We start from the raw sequence: 12,971 nt of genomic DNA, 5'->3' as shown, positions 1-12,971 counted from the left end.
GGGAAGGGGACATGATCATTCCTAAGACGGTCCGAGGGACTCGTCAGACTATCTAGTATTCTAAGTACGTACTAGACTAGCGCCTGGGCGCTCTCGGGTCCGCTTCGGATAGCGTTCGAATAGCTCTCGGAGCTAGTTCGGATGCGTCGAATCGATATAGTAGACCACGGTCTTTACAATCGCTTGGCATCGCTAATCACATCTCAACAAAATCCTCTATAGTGAAGATCAAACCGGTTCCCGTGGTCAATGCTTTAGATACTTGCCCGTTGTAAACATAGGGATTGACCGACCACTGTGCACCGAGACTTTAGACCCTGATGACATCTCATGCACACACCTGTGATGTGATGTGATGTAATGTAATGTCTTCCTTCCACTCCACATGTTTCCGATCAAAAGCTCCGTAAATGATATCATGCAAAGCCGTGGGCAGGCCCCGAGGAGTAGATTGAATTAAAGTACCCCTACGGACTGAACTTGCTATAGCCTCCAGGGTCCAGTCGTCTTTAAGTCCTCCTACACTTTTCAAGTCGGTATAAGTAGTATCGTATAGCGAGACCAGGATAATGTTTCGCCGCGTAACGAAGAATTCATGTAAGTCAGAGTTGCATTTTGCGGTGGCACCTGTTTTCATCGTAAAATTCTACAGCTTCGGGAAAATACTAGCGATGGCGTTGTACGATATTCTTAGAGTTTCACTCCAGAATGAGTCTCCCTTGTCGGTCACTATCTAAGGCGAGACGTATATAGCTGCTAGGAGCAACATTAAGGACCAACAGAAAAACAAGCAACGCTTCCTCGGTCCTGTTAGTATGGAGCACAGAACGGTTGAAACTTGAGCATCAAAACATTTGCAGGTTTGCCATGGCCAGATATTGCTGGTACGGTCATCTTTTGCGATATGGCATGAGTCTGCAGCGCAAACGATTGTATTTAACATCTCGGACACGAACGGTATTCTGCAATGTCGATTCATCCGGCCTCGAGTGTAACCAATGAGAGCTCCCCTATCGACCCAACTCGCCCTGGCCTCCCCTGCAACGATCTATTTTGACAAGAAGGAGCCATTCGGGCACCGGGAAACAATGGAAACGTACAAAACCATTGATTGACATTTGTGTGTTTTATGACTCTATACCATCACGTGGCACATGACGCGATACGGACTGTGCGTAGAGGGACTGACATTTATTTTCTGGCGCAGCGTTTTTAGAATCATTAGAGTGAGCGGGACAAAATGGGTGCCATGGTGTGTAGTGGTGATGATGATCCTTGTGTTAGATGTAGTCACCAACATCAGAGCAACTTTGGGCCTGGTCAGAGATCAATTCAGTACTGCATTCCACATCAACAGACGTTTCAGCTATCACATATCCTTGTTCCGTTCCGTTATTGCTATACGTTCAAGTCAATTGTCACCACCAACTTCTGAAAGCCTTAGTCCTTGTGCTCGACGGCACTAAGCCCTTCGACTGCACCGGACTTTTCCCTCTCTCTATCGACCAAATCTATATTATCCGCGGTCAATGTCGTCTGGTATGACTTGAACTTCCTTGCAGGTAGACGAGCATTGAACATTTCGTCCAATTCTGCCATGGACCTGTCTTTACTCTCAGGCCAGCAGAACCATGTGACGATAAAGCCAACAGTCATTGAGAACGCAAAGATGAGATATGTCTTTGGTCCCAGGTTTCCGGCATCCTTATTGGCAATGTAAGGAAGAACGTAGGTGACAGTGAGATTGGATAGGGAGATGCAGAGGAGGATCCAAGCATTTGAAATGTTGCGCAGACGCGCGGTTGGTAGCTCTGCGGAAACCAACCACGTCAATGGTCCCAGACCGGCATAAACCACGAAACCGAAGAGGAGGCTAAAACCTGCGATGGCTTTGATAACTCCGACATTGGTCGCATCTGCGAATCCTAGGCAACCAATACAGAGGTCGATGATGGCGAGAATCAGAAATGACAGAAGCATCAATGACCGACGGCCAATCGTATCGACGAGGACAACGCCTAGGCATGAGCCACCAAGGATAAGGATGTTCAAGCCAAACACCAGGACGAAAGGGTTAGCTGTTCCTACTTGTGAGAGAAAGATCGTTGCGTAATTGCCAGCAAAAATTGCGCCGGAGAGATTCTGTATGATACCGAGGAATGTTCCCAGCATGGTTCGGCGTAGATTGGTGCCTTTAAAGATCTCGAACCATCTGACCTCCTCTACTTGTTTTCGAAGTTGGTTTTGCCACTTCAAGATCTCCATCTCGGTAATGATTTCCTCCTCCGTATACCCACGACGAACCAACCGAAGACTCTTTTCAGCATTCACATCATCGCCGTTGATGAGGTAAGATGTTGGTGAGTCCATAACATAGAGCATACAGATTGCCATGAAAACGGGGAAGACATTTTGAAGAGCAAGTGGCATGCGGAACGAAAACTCGCTTTGATAATCTGAAGAAGCTAGAATCAGTGATAATATTCGTCCATGAACATGACGGTGTGTTCCGCCTGCCACTAACCGTGGCATGATGAAGACGTAGAGGGTGGATCTACTTACGGAAGGTTCCCCAGGCAATACCTGAGCTGAGGATGCCACTCAATCCGATAGCAACTGATGCGAGCCCACCAGCAATGCCTCTAACTGATGGGGGTGAGATCTCGATAATGAGCGTGGATGACATCGATACCATGGTAAAATACCCAAAGCCTGCACCACAGGGTTAGCGCAACAGCATAATCGGCAGAGATGGTCCATCTCCAGCTTACTGGCGGTGGTCAACCCTATTGTGATCATAGCCACATGAATTGAGCCTGTCTGCAATGCGGTACCAACAAGGCAGACGCCGCAGCCAAACCAAATAGTCTTTTTGCGGCCCCATTTGTTGCCCAGATAATGACAAGCCCAAGTCCCAGGAATGCTACCAACGACCCTGATTGCAGTAATGACCGAGATCTGGCTCGCAGTCAGAATCTTCGTGCCATTAGGTAGCTCGGTGCCGAATCTTTGGATGAACGCTGGCATGGCTAGAATGCCCCCAATAACCGATGAATCATAGCCGAAGCAAATATACGACTCGGTCAAGACGAGAACTGAGTTAGGTCAGCCAGGTTTCATTGGGATAGTGATTCTATAGCGAGGCGGATTGAGGTATACCTGTAAGAATGAGCCGTCGGTTGTGCAGAAGGTGGAAATTCGCAGACGTGTGGTCTCTCTCCTCGCTTGTAGAAGCCATGCTGACAAAAAGCGATTACAATAAGGAGACGAAGATTGTACAAGGGTGTCTGGGGCACCGCATGATTTTAATGGTGTTGACCCCGCCACATGGGTCCATGGCCAACCCCCAGATCTGGGGGATCTCTTATTTGTGTAGGCCGCTGCGTGGTGCTATGGCCGGCTCTTCCGCGGAGGAGCCGATTTCCCGCCTCTTGAACTCGGGCTGTTGCTATTGTACTTCAATTGGACCAGCGTGGGGTTCAATGGCCGTTTGGTAAGTTCGGTGGAGGGATCTGGCCGACGCTTTCAACTTTATCCGCTAATTATGGCATGGGAAAGCTTGTTCTAATGTCGGCAATGCTTTGGCCTTCAACATCTTCCTGTCGGACTTGATCTCGTTCGGACTTGCCGCGCTTGCGTGCGGATGGCCCGGAATATAATTCTTCTCAGAAAAGCCGCTCTTGGACCACGCAGTGGCTGTTGACGAGAAGACTGACAAAATTGGCTTGCGTGTGTCTTTCCAGTATCTTCGAGGAGTCACATTTTTGGCCACATGGAAGCCCAAGGGTCTGCGGCGTTACTGAGCGATGGAGGTGTACATCATTTCTTAGACAATGACTTCGCTGATAATGTGCATTTGTTATTGGAAGAACATCACATCCCTGGCATGAGCATTGCAGTCGTGGATAATGGACGAGCCTCAGCGAAGGGATATGGGCTGGCTCGTTTCCCGGACATTGCTGCAACTCCTAATACCCTGTACTATGCCGGCAGTACGACAAAAGCAATGCTAGCAGCAGCGACGGGAGTATTGATACACGGGCCAAAAGACCAATCTAACCCGTTACTGAGCACTCTGCAACACAATAGGTGGGCTACGACAATCCGGTCATTGCTGCCCGGTAAATGGGGCTTGAACGACGAGTATGTCGCTGCCAACATCACCATCGAGGATGCATTATCCCATAGGACCGGTCTTTCCGGTGCTGATTTCATGTACGGTAACTGGATGTCCAATGATCCAGGACTTATTGTGCAGGCGATGCCGCATATAGGATGTCTCACCAAGCCGTTTCGAACTGCATGGCAGTATAACAACCTCATGTACAGTGTTGTGGCGGACACACTCAAAGCTGTAACAGCACTGGATTGTGGAGCATTGTTGAAGAAGTTGCTGTGGGACCCTCTGGGAATGACCTCGACATTTTGGAGACTTGAAGAAATACCGCCAGACAAGCAGGAAAACGACCTTGCAAGGGGATATTACTGGGTTGGAAACGATCAATCTCAGCAGAAACAGGAAGAAGGATACTTTGTGCCTGAACCATATCTCGAATTTGCGGGTATTGCACCCGCTGGGGCGGTTATATCTTCTGTTATGGATTACTCAAGTTGGATCAGTGAGCTCCTTGACGCGGCAAAACAAGTCAAGGACACCAGAAATTCCGGTGGGCAGCATGTCATCACACCTGAGCTGTTCGGAGAGCTCACCACCGCTCGATCGATGCTGTTCGAGCCACCAATGGGTGACCACAACCAACATCGAGCGTATGCCCTGGGCTGGGCCTTAGCGCCCCCTGTATGTGGCATTCATCATCCTATCATCTTTCATGCTGGAGGTCTGAATGGATTCGGTACGCAATTATATCTCCTACCGAACGACAGCTTTGGCGTGGTCACCTTGGGTAACACAGCGGTGTCGAGCAACATTGTGGGAGATGCTATCTGTTTAAATCTGATCGGTAAAAAATTGGGCCTGCACGGTGCAGATAGAACCAAATTCGTCGAGTCAATAAGATCGAAGCTGCCGCCGGACGCGGTCCCAGAGATGGCATCAAAGCCTGAGCAAGAAGAGTTGGCAGACTCCGCGCCTGCTATTGGAGCAGATGCGCAAAGATTGCTGCAATCCCTGGTAGGTGAGTACGAGCACCCTGCTTTCGGTCACTTTCGTGTGTCAGTATATGAAAGTGTCAGACAAGATCGGCCTATCTTGTACTTGCCATGGGTGTCACATTCGGATCGTGCAGAACGGGACAAGCGAAGGAATCAGCTTCCATGCCTAAGTGTCGAACCCGTAGGGTCTCGAACCTGGAAATATTGGCTTCTCCTTCATCCGCGCTCTGATGTTGACCAATGCGTGGAGGATATGGTCAGTCGTCGTAACGAGAACAGCAAAACCCTGTTCTTCGACCTGGAGAACTTGAACGCACATGGAAATACGGAGGACGACGCTCTGCTAGGTCTGCCGAGAGGCGATGAGAGACCCGACAGAGCGCAGATTATGCGTGATGAGGTCGTCTGGAATAGCAATGGCTGGAGTCAGAAAGGTGCTGCTCTCAAGCTCACTACTGCGGCAGCCCAATTGGCGAAATCCAATCCCGTTTCGTGCACTCTGGGTATGAGACTTCTCTCAGAACTTATCGGCAAGGATGGAGACGAAGAGGCCGGCTGGGAACAGCAGATGGTCTGGTTTCATCGCGTCGCAAGTGAGCTATGACAGAAAACGGAAGATCATTGCTGGCTCGGCTGAAACGGGCCTTGTTAAAAATGGTCACATTCTCCAATAGCGCACGAAAGAGTAATATCGAACCTGGAGAGCAGTTAGACTTCTCGTAGGCGTTGTTGCGCAAGTAGTATAACTGCTCCGGTCAATGCCTATCCCGATTGTAGTGCCTAGTTCGATGGCTTATAACCACATCGTATGAAGTCAACATTACTACGTTAAGCGATTACTCGCATGCAAAACCATAAGACCACACTTCCATACGTGAGTTGTATAAAGCAACAGATATTAACTCCATTTTTCATAGTCACACAGACAAAGCGTTGATAAAAATCGACGAATAGGGCGCCATTCCTCTGGTCAGAAATAAGACGTTGTTCCGAGCAACTAATCGAACAATTGGGTTTGGTATGAGATCATTCGGATAGAAATGGACGACCCACTTACTAACGATTCTATCCTCATAAGTAAGGACCCATCTTGAAAAGAGAGATAGTAGATGCTAAGCGAACAAGCTTGTCACAAGCACGGTTTCTTTGTGCTCAGCCTCCAGTTTCGAAGGGTTGCCTGTTAACAGCGCTCAGACAGTTTTTAGGAGCGTGCAAAGCTGATAGAGGTTTTCAGTCCCTGTAGGTATCTGGGTGGGACAATCGGGGCATTCAAGCAACTGTATTACGGTAGGGATTGCTAACTAAAGAGTTGCCAGGGAGCAGGTGGGATCAGATGGCGGCGAAGAACGTTACTTCGAAGGCGTCAAGTGAGAGGCCAGGAGACAACCACAAATATGGTGTTTGGTTTCATTTTTATCTGCGTGACAAGTGACGCTCAAGCTGGACGACAAATATCGTGATTAAATGTGGTGACTCCGTAACAAACATATGGTACTCGCTTGGCGTTTATTAGTAGGGTAGTGTTTGGTGAAGCACAAGATGCTTCCGCCGGCCCCAGTCTTTTTGGCCGTAAAGGCGGCGAAGACACCATTTGCCAAACCTTGAATTCCGTCCACAAGATTTAGTGCCTCAGGTATTGTTTTCTGGACACGGTTTGTGCTGAACAGCACAGCCATACCATCTCGCTTTGAATATCATAGTATCCTCCTTCCTCTGCTGTACTCTAACCTTGGCGTCATTTGGCGAGAAAATATGCCCCACTGGCCACATTGATAGACAGGATATGTATAGATGTCGTATTATTTATGTCTGTAGGGGAGTAGATTGCAGTCATATGACAGCCTGGTGGGATCAACTTCTATGCGGTCTAAAGACGCACACATGTCTCTCGAAATTTCTCGCCAACGTTGGTAAGTAAAATTAATTCGCTAACAATACAAGCAGCAAAACACTTGGTGAGAATTTAAAAGCATCCCATCAAGAGTCACCTGTTGGCCAAACAATATTGTGACCTTGCTCCTGTGACGTTCAATTCTTCAAATCAGGACGCATGTGGGCTATCAGCTCTTGATAACTGAGACATAACGCCGCCCACCAGCACCACGTAACAATCAGTCCTGGAATCGAACGAAACCGGGAGCCCCACAAGCCGCAAGGTCCATCGCAGATGGTCAGTTTAAATGAGAGTAGTCAGAGATTCGACGGCCAATCTCGGCGCATCATTCGAGTGAAAGACCAGTGAAGCGGCTCCCATGGATTCCGTCTTTTGGGGTCACTGACAAAGAAGCTTGAACTGCAATCACAGCTCCAAGCTCGGTTCTAGGCGTCTATATTTTGGTTCGTCATCACTCTGTCCCTTCTTGCAGATCCAAAAGATTCCGATTATAACAGTGGGGATAGCCACGAAGCCTGCTAGTAGCAACACTATAGGGCCGAGTGCGAGACTGTAGGACAGGGGAACATGTTAGCAAGCTTTTTTGCAGCAATTCAATGGCCCCGAAGCCAAACTGGCTCCGAAGATAGGGAATATTGAACAAGGATATACCTGGAGGTCTTTTCGTGAATTTTCGGTAGGCTGTCAACTTCATTGGTCACGTTGGCTGAAATTTCTGTGCCTGATGGTGCACAAAAATGTTCCCGGGCCAGAGGAATGGATTGTTGCTGGAGTTTCAAGGGGGCCTCTATCATCGTGGCCACCAGACCTGTTTCAGCATGCCATTCCATGTGGCAATGGAAAAGCCACACCCCTAAAGAGGGTACCACACATTAACAAATTTCTTACCTTAATACCAAGGGGACGCGTTCCCAGATGGGCAGTCTTGCACAGCGTCGAAGTTGCGAAAACCTAACATACCTGGATTGTCGGCTCGGAATCGGATCACCATGCTACCACCGTTCGGAAGCACTAGCGTATCACGCCGTACGGGTTTCTGGTTGAAGTCGTCTTCAGTAAGAGTGCCGACCGGAAAATCTCCGCCCCCGGACTCTGATCGCCAGACAGCCTGGAACTGATGTCCGTGCAGGTGGAAGGGATGATTGATCATATGTCGGTTGTTGAGGATCAATTCCACCACTTGGTTGTGCTCTAGCACGAACGGATTGCTTGATCTTCCGTACGTGGCAACACTGGTTGCTGCATCGCCGCTGATGAGTGCTGTGAACAGCGAAGGGACCTGTGGAGTTTCGTACGTCACATCGTTGAAAAAATAACTTGTCTTTAGTTAGCTGACAGCATAGGTGTCGAATTTAAACACAAAGGAGCAAGGTCGGCTACATACTGAGAACCACCGTTTTTATGCTCCATGTTAAGGCTCAGTATGATGGTTTGGTCTGGTTTCCGGAGTAGGGGCATATCATCATACGGCAAGATACCCATGTCATCAATGGGATTATACTCTTTGATCTCAACCGGCGACGGCAAAGGTTGGGCAAGGTCGTATACAAGCCAGCCCACCACATCCGTGTTGACACGGTCTGACATCTTGATTAAGCTCTTGAAGAATATGTAAGCAGTCGCTATTAAGGAAATAGAGCCATGCGTACTTGATCCATAGAGGCCACTATTGGATAGTTTTGCGATGCTTCAACTTTCGTTGTCAAAAGAAAGCTGCAACGTTGGCCAGATGCTAGGTATATCATTTCTGCCACTGTCGGCCGCACGTATGACCCGTCAAGTTCGATAATTGTCATGGTATGCCCTTCGATCCAGAAATATTGGCCCACGAAAGCACCGATATTGACCACGCGGACAAGGTATGTCTTGGAAGGTTGGACGGGGACCTGAAGATTTTGGGTATCGTTCAGAAGGTTTGCATCGGGCACAGGCTCCATGGACATCATGCCGCCGCCATCCTTGTACTTCGGCATGAGCTCAGCTATCTCTTTGTGATACCAATCAGACAGAGTGAGCACTATCTCCTCGTCAAACTGTGCATGGAAAGGGTTTCCTGGGTCATGGATAATGAGCGGTCCTCGTAGACCATCCACATACTGTCCCCTTGTATGAGAATGATACCAATAGGTTCCAACCTGCTCTACCTGTTTCGTGTTCAGTCATTATCTTCTCTGCGTGCTAATGTTTGTACCTTGAATTTGTAGGTAAAGGACGACCCAGGGAGAATCGGGCATTGGGACACTTGTGCAGGACCATCCATGTGAGTTGTGCCGTTCATGAATATCCCGTGGAAATGTAAGGTCGTAGATTGATTTCCAAGTAGGTTTAAGACATTTACTACCACGATGTCGCCCAAATTCGCTTCGATCCGGGGTGGAGGCCAATGACCATTAACACCAATGGATGGTCTGGGAAAAGCTCCGTCTGGATCCGCTCTGACCCATGTTATGTTGAAATCGTAGGACACAGTGAGAGCATTAACCTGTCGTATGTGATGCAACAACAACGAACAGTGGAAGAACAACAACAACGATGCAAATGAAAGCATTGTACTGTAGCGGAAAATTGGGAATTCCTGTACGCCTTGATGAGCCCCCGAATATGAGGAAGATGACTTAGCTGGCGTATCTACTATAAGAGAGCCGCCAAGAGAAGAACGAACCCGTGAAATGTGGTCAGATCAGGGGTCCGACAGCTAACAGGAAAACTTGCTCAGTTCGTCGGTAAGGATTGGGTGAGTTGCGTGAGCTTTGCACGGCTGCGTCAGAAGTTTGCAGCGGTCTCAAACTATGTTGAGTGGATGAAAATACCTAAGCGACCCTCGGATGATGTCGGGAAATTACTCACTCCCCCTCAAAAACTAGGGAAGTCCCCGACAGCATTTGTAGTCGCCGACTCTACTCCGGGGACTTATTCTGTAATGTCTCAGAAGGGCACAGCCGGCGTTTTGGCGTCCAGACGAGTGATGTACCTACCTTGTGGCGGTGGCGAAAATCCACCCCACTAATATATTAAGTATCTTTATATATAGGTAGCATTTCCTGCCTATTCTCTACAATCTCCACACAAGCTTCAACACCAAAAGAGCTGTTGGATGATTCCGCATCGCCTGGAGAACGGCCTGGCATATGGTTAGGTGCTGATTGGACCGTTTGTGCAACCCTTTCTCAGAATTTGTTCTCGACATTGCTATTAGATATTCGTCTGAGCAAGACTTTGACTCGCACTGTCATACAACCTTTTGTTCCGGTCATATGTCAAGCGATCGATGCATTGACACTGTTCATCCCACGGGTTGAGTTGATCCTTTCGTCAAGGTACTGTTGTGCCTTTCATTTGGTGAAATGAAGTCAGCATAAACAATGGCGTCTCCGGTAATTTTCAATCTTAAGTAAGCTACTAATTAAGTACAGATTTGTTACGTTCTGAACTGGGAGTGTTGTTTCTATTCCCTGAGTCTTCCTGGTTGACCAGCAGACCAGGCTTATTGACTTTGCCGGTTGATGGTGTGGAGCTTTTTGCGACACTCTTCGAAGTCTTCCGCGGACCGCAGTTGGCTCAAACTCGCTGGTAATGATAACCATGGCTCGTACTTTGCTCCAGTGACACGGGGGACCCAACTCTCTAAAGAAGTCTGGGGAGAGTAGTTTATGCAAGCAACTGACGGGTGAGTATGATTCTGCATCATTCGGTAGCGGCCTTATATTCTGGCAGTCTCGATGCGACTACTAGTGTAGGGTCGAAAGAGGTCTTCAGTAGGAGCTCAAATAGGAATTATTACCATCTATCGATTTGTAGACGGCGTGGCTGACGCTAGTAGATCAGTTCTAGACTTATTCTACTTCTGGGTTATTTTGGAAAGCACATTGGTCTTTGAATCCTGACTGAAAGATTCCCAATAGGCATGCTTGTTCGATTGTCGCTGCGTTGCAATTGGCTATACATTGTATATCCCCTATTCTAAGCGAGTAAGATACAACGATGGCTGCATACTAGTACGCGCCTCGATATGTGTAAATGAGCTGAGGATCATTTGCAACTTGGGCGGGCCGCCATGACTAATCAAAGAATGGCGGCTGCGTCGGCCGACACCTGAATCTGGAGATAGCGGGTCCTAAGTCGGCCACCCATGTAATGAGACACCCGTGTAATGTGACACGCCTCGATATTGCCACCCCAACTGCCATTTTATGAATTATCTACTCTATAGACTCATTGACACTAAATTGATGCAAGAATGGCGCCAGGGCGTCATTCAACTGCCTATTCCGTGTAGTAGTTTCAGTATTCGTACGTATAGGAGACCTCGTCGTCGCCTCTAAAGCCTCCACAGCCTGCCTAGCCTGCCTAATCGTCTCGATACTCGTAAAGACCTCATTACAGTCGATTGCGACTCGCCGTTGCCTCCTAGTAGCTAGCTCATTTAGTCGTGTACGCTGAGTAGTGAGTTCCTGCGATTTTAGAGCAATATTCCACTGTAGTCGATTAAATGCCTTGCTCGTTTTTTGAAGTAATCGACGCACAGGACGAGAAAGGGTCTCCTGGGATGAAATCGACTCTATTTGCTCCCGTATCTGCTGTCTAGTAAGTGGCGTATGAATATTATACGATACGTATTGAGCTTGCTTACGTGACGGTGGCGTAGTTAGTAGTATTTGCTCATTTTGAAAGTTTTGTAGGACTTGATGAGATCGAATGACTTTCCGAGGGTCCTATGGATAAATGCTAGCCGCTTTCCATCCAGTACGGATACGGACTAATGAAAGACCCTCATTGCTTGCTTTTTCATAGGTTTTAAGGAACTTGCTCTTCTTTACGGCCGCGGCGTCGTCGTACCTAGCTAAATTAGCGATTTCGTCTCGGTAGCGACATTTAAGGAGCGAAAAGTAAGTAAGATCGAGTAGCTATAGGATATAACTTAAATAAGGTATTAAATAGACTAGAGTAATGCGATTTATATAATATTCCCATATAAACTCGTACGTCGTATAACTTTTATGTCCATCGAGTAAAAGTAGTCGATAGTCGTTAGTTACCGTTTGTAGAATAAATATTTAACGTAGCTAGGCTAAACCGATCTCATTTAAGGTCCATCCATTAGGTGAAACTATATAGGAGTAGTTTAGAGTGTTAGGGTCGGTAAACTAGGTCGTTTAAAGCGTATTTCCTTTAAATATAACGAGACATTGTAGCCGACGGTCAATTACTAAGATTATCTCAATAATCGATACCTATTCTCGGTTTTCTAGTGTCGCTTTATTCGATAAGGTAGTAGTTATCTTACTAACTACTCGTTAGTTACTATAGATACCTAGTGCGATACCTATTGTCACGGGTTAAACCCGTACAAAGCTCTAGAGTACGCCCTAGAGCGATTACTCGTGGTGCACCTTTGGGCTGTACAACTGTATAGCCGAAGCTACGTAATTCCTCTCTATCGATTATCTCCTAGGAAACTATACTGACCCACTATAGGAGAGGCTGGGGAGTATTTCCTTCATTCGTACAGTAGATAGATTTTCTCTTTTCCTTTTCTCTCCTTAGCTTTAGAATCCTCGTTATACGGTAGTTAGACGAATTACTCTAAATTCCTAGCTAAACCCCTACACCTATTTTATCTATATTGTAGATATTCTCCTAGGAAACTCGATATTGCTCTCGGACGGTATTAAAATACTTAAACTAACGATTCAAGGACTTAGGAGTAGTACTCTAAAGACGTAGGCTATAGATCTTTTTACCTACTTTAGAGTAAATCTTAGGATATTATGAGGGTTTCAATAGGAGCTTATTTAACTACTATAGGACCTATCTAATAAGGACGTTAAGCTAAAGAAAAGAGAGAAAGAAGTCCTACCGCTATCTAATAGGGAGATATAATCTCCTAGGGTAGGTCGCTCGGTATCCTAGGTAACTATTAGCGTTACGTAATATCGTCCGGCTATATAACTATACAGTCGAATCT

General features: G+C 47.2%; 3 protein-coding genes across 3 annotated transcripts; 1 reads left to right on the top strand and 2 right to left on the bottom strand.

Moving 5' to 3' along the window:
- Positions 1-1,440: 1,440 nt before the first annotated feature.
- A1O9_06594 (uncharacterized protein) lies at positions 1,441-3,027 on the bottom strand (the record flags this gene model as incomplete). The annotated part of the gene is made up of 3 exons (XM_013405804.1): positions 1,441-2,456; positions 2,563-2,712; positions 2,772-3,027. The coding sequence occupies 3 exons, from the start codon at positions 3,025-3,027 to the stop codon at positions 1,441-1,443; spliced, it is 1,422 nt and encodes a 473-aa protein (XP_013261258.1).
- Positions 3,028-3,772: 745 nt separating this feature from the next.
- On the top strand, positions 3,773-5,716 carry A1O9_06593 (uncharacterized protein; the record flags this gene model as incomplete). The annotated part of the gene is made up of 1 exon (XM_013405803.1): positions 3,773-5,716. One exon carries the CDS (start codon positions 3,773-3,775, stop codon positions 5,714-5,716), a length of 1,944 nt encoding a protein of 647 aa, XP_013261257.1.
- Positions 5,717-7,411: 1,695 nt separating this feature from the next.
- Positions 7,412-9,266, bottom strand: A1O9_06592 (uncharacterized protein; the record flags this gene model as incomplete). Its single annotated transcript, XM_013405802.1, has 6 exons — positions 7,412-7,556; positions 7,658-7,859; positions 7,967-8,327; positions 8,387-8,605; positions 8,656-9,150; positions 9,198-9,266. 6 exons carry the CDS (start codon positions 9,264-9,266, stop codon positions 7,412-7,414), a joined length of 1,491 nt encoding a protein of 496 aa, XP_013261256.1.
- Between the last annotated feature and the right edge of the window lie 3,705 nt (positions 9,267-12,971).

This window comes from Exophiala aquamarina (assembly GCF_000709125.1).
Source record: "Exophiala aquamarina CBS 119918 chromosome Unknown aczIA-supercont1.4, whole genome shotgun sequence".
Lineage (NCBI taxonomy): Eukaryota > Fungi > Ascomycota > Eurotiomycetes > Chaetothyriales > Herpotrichiellaceae > Exophiala > Exophiala aquamarina.
Note: the sequence above shows the minus strand (reverse complement) of the source record. Positions and strands in the feature narration are given on the sequence as shown.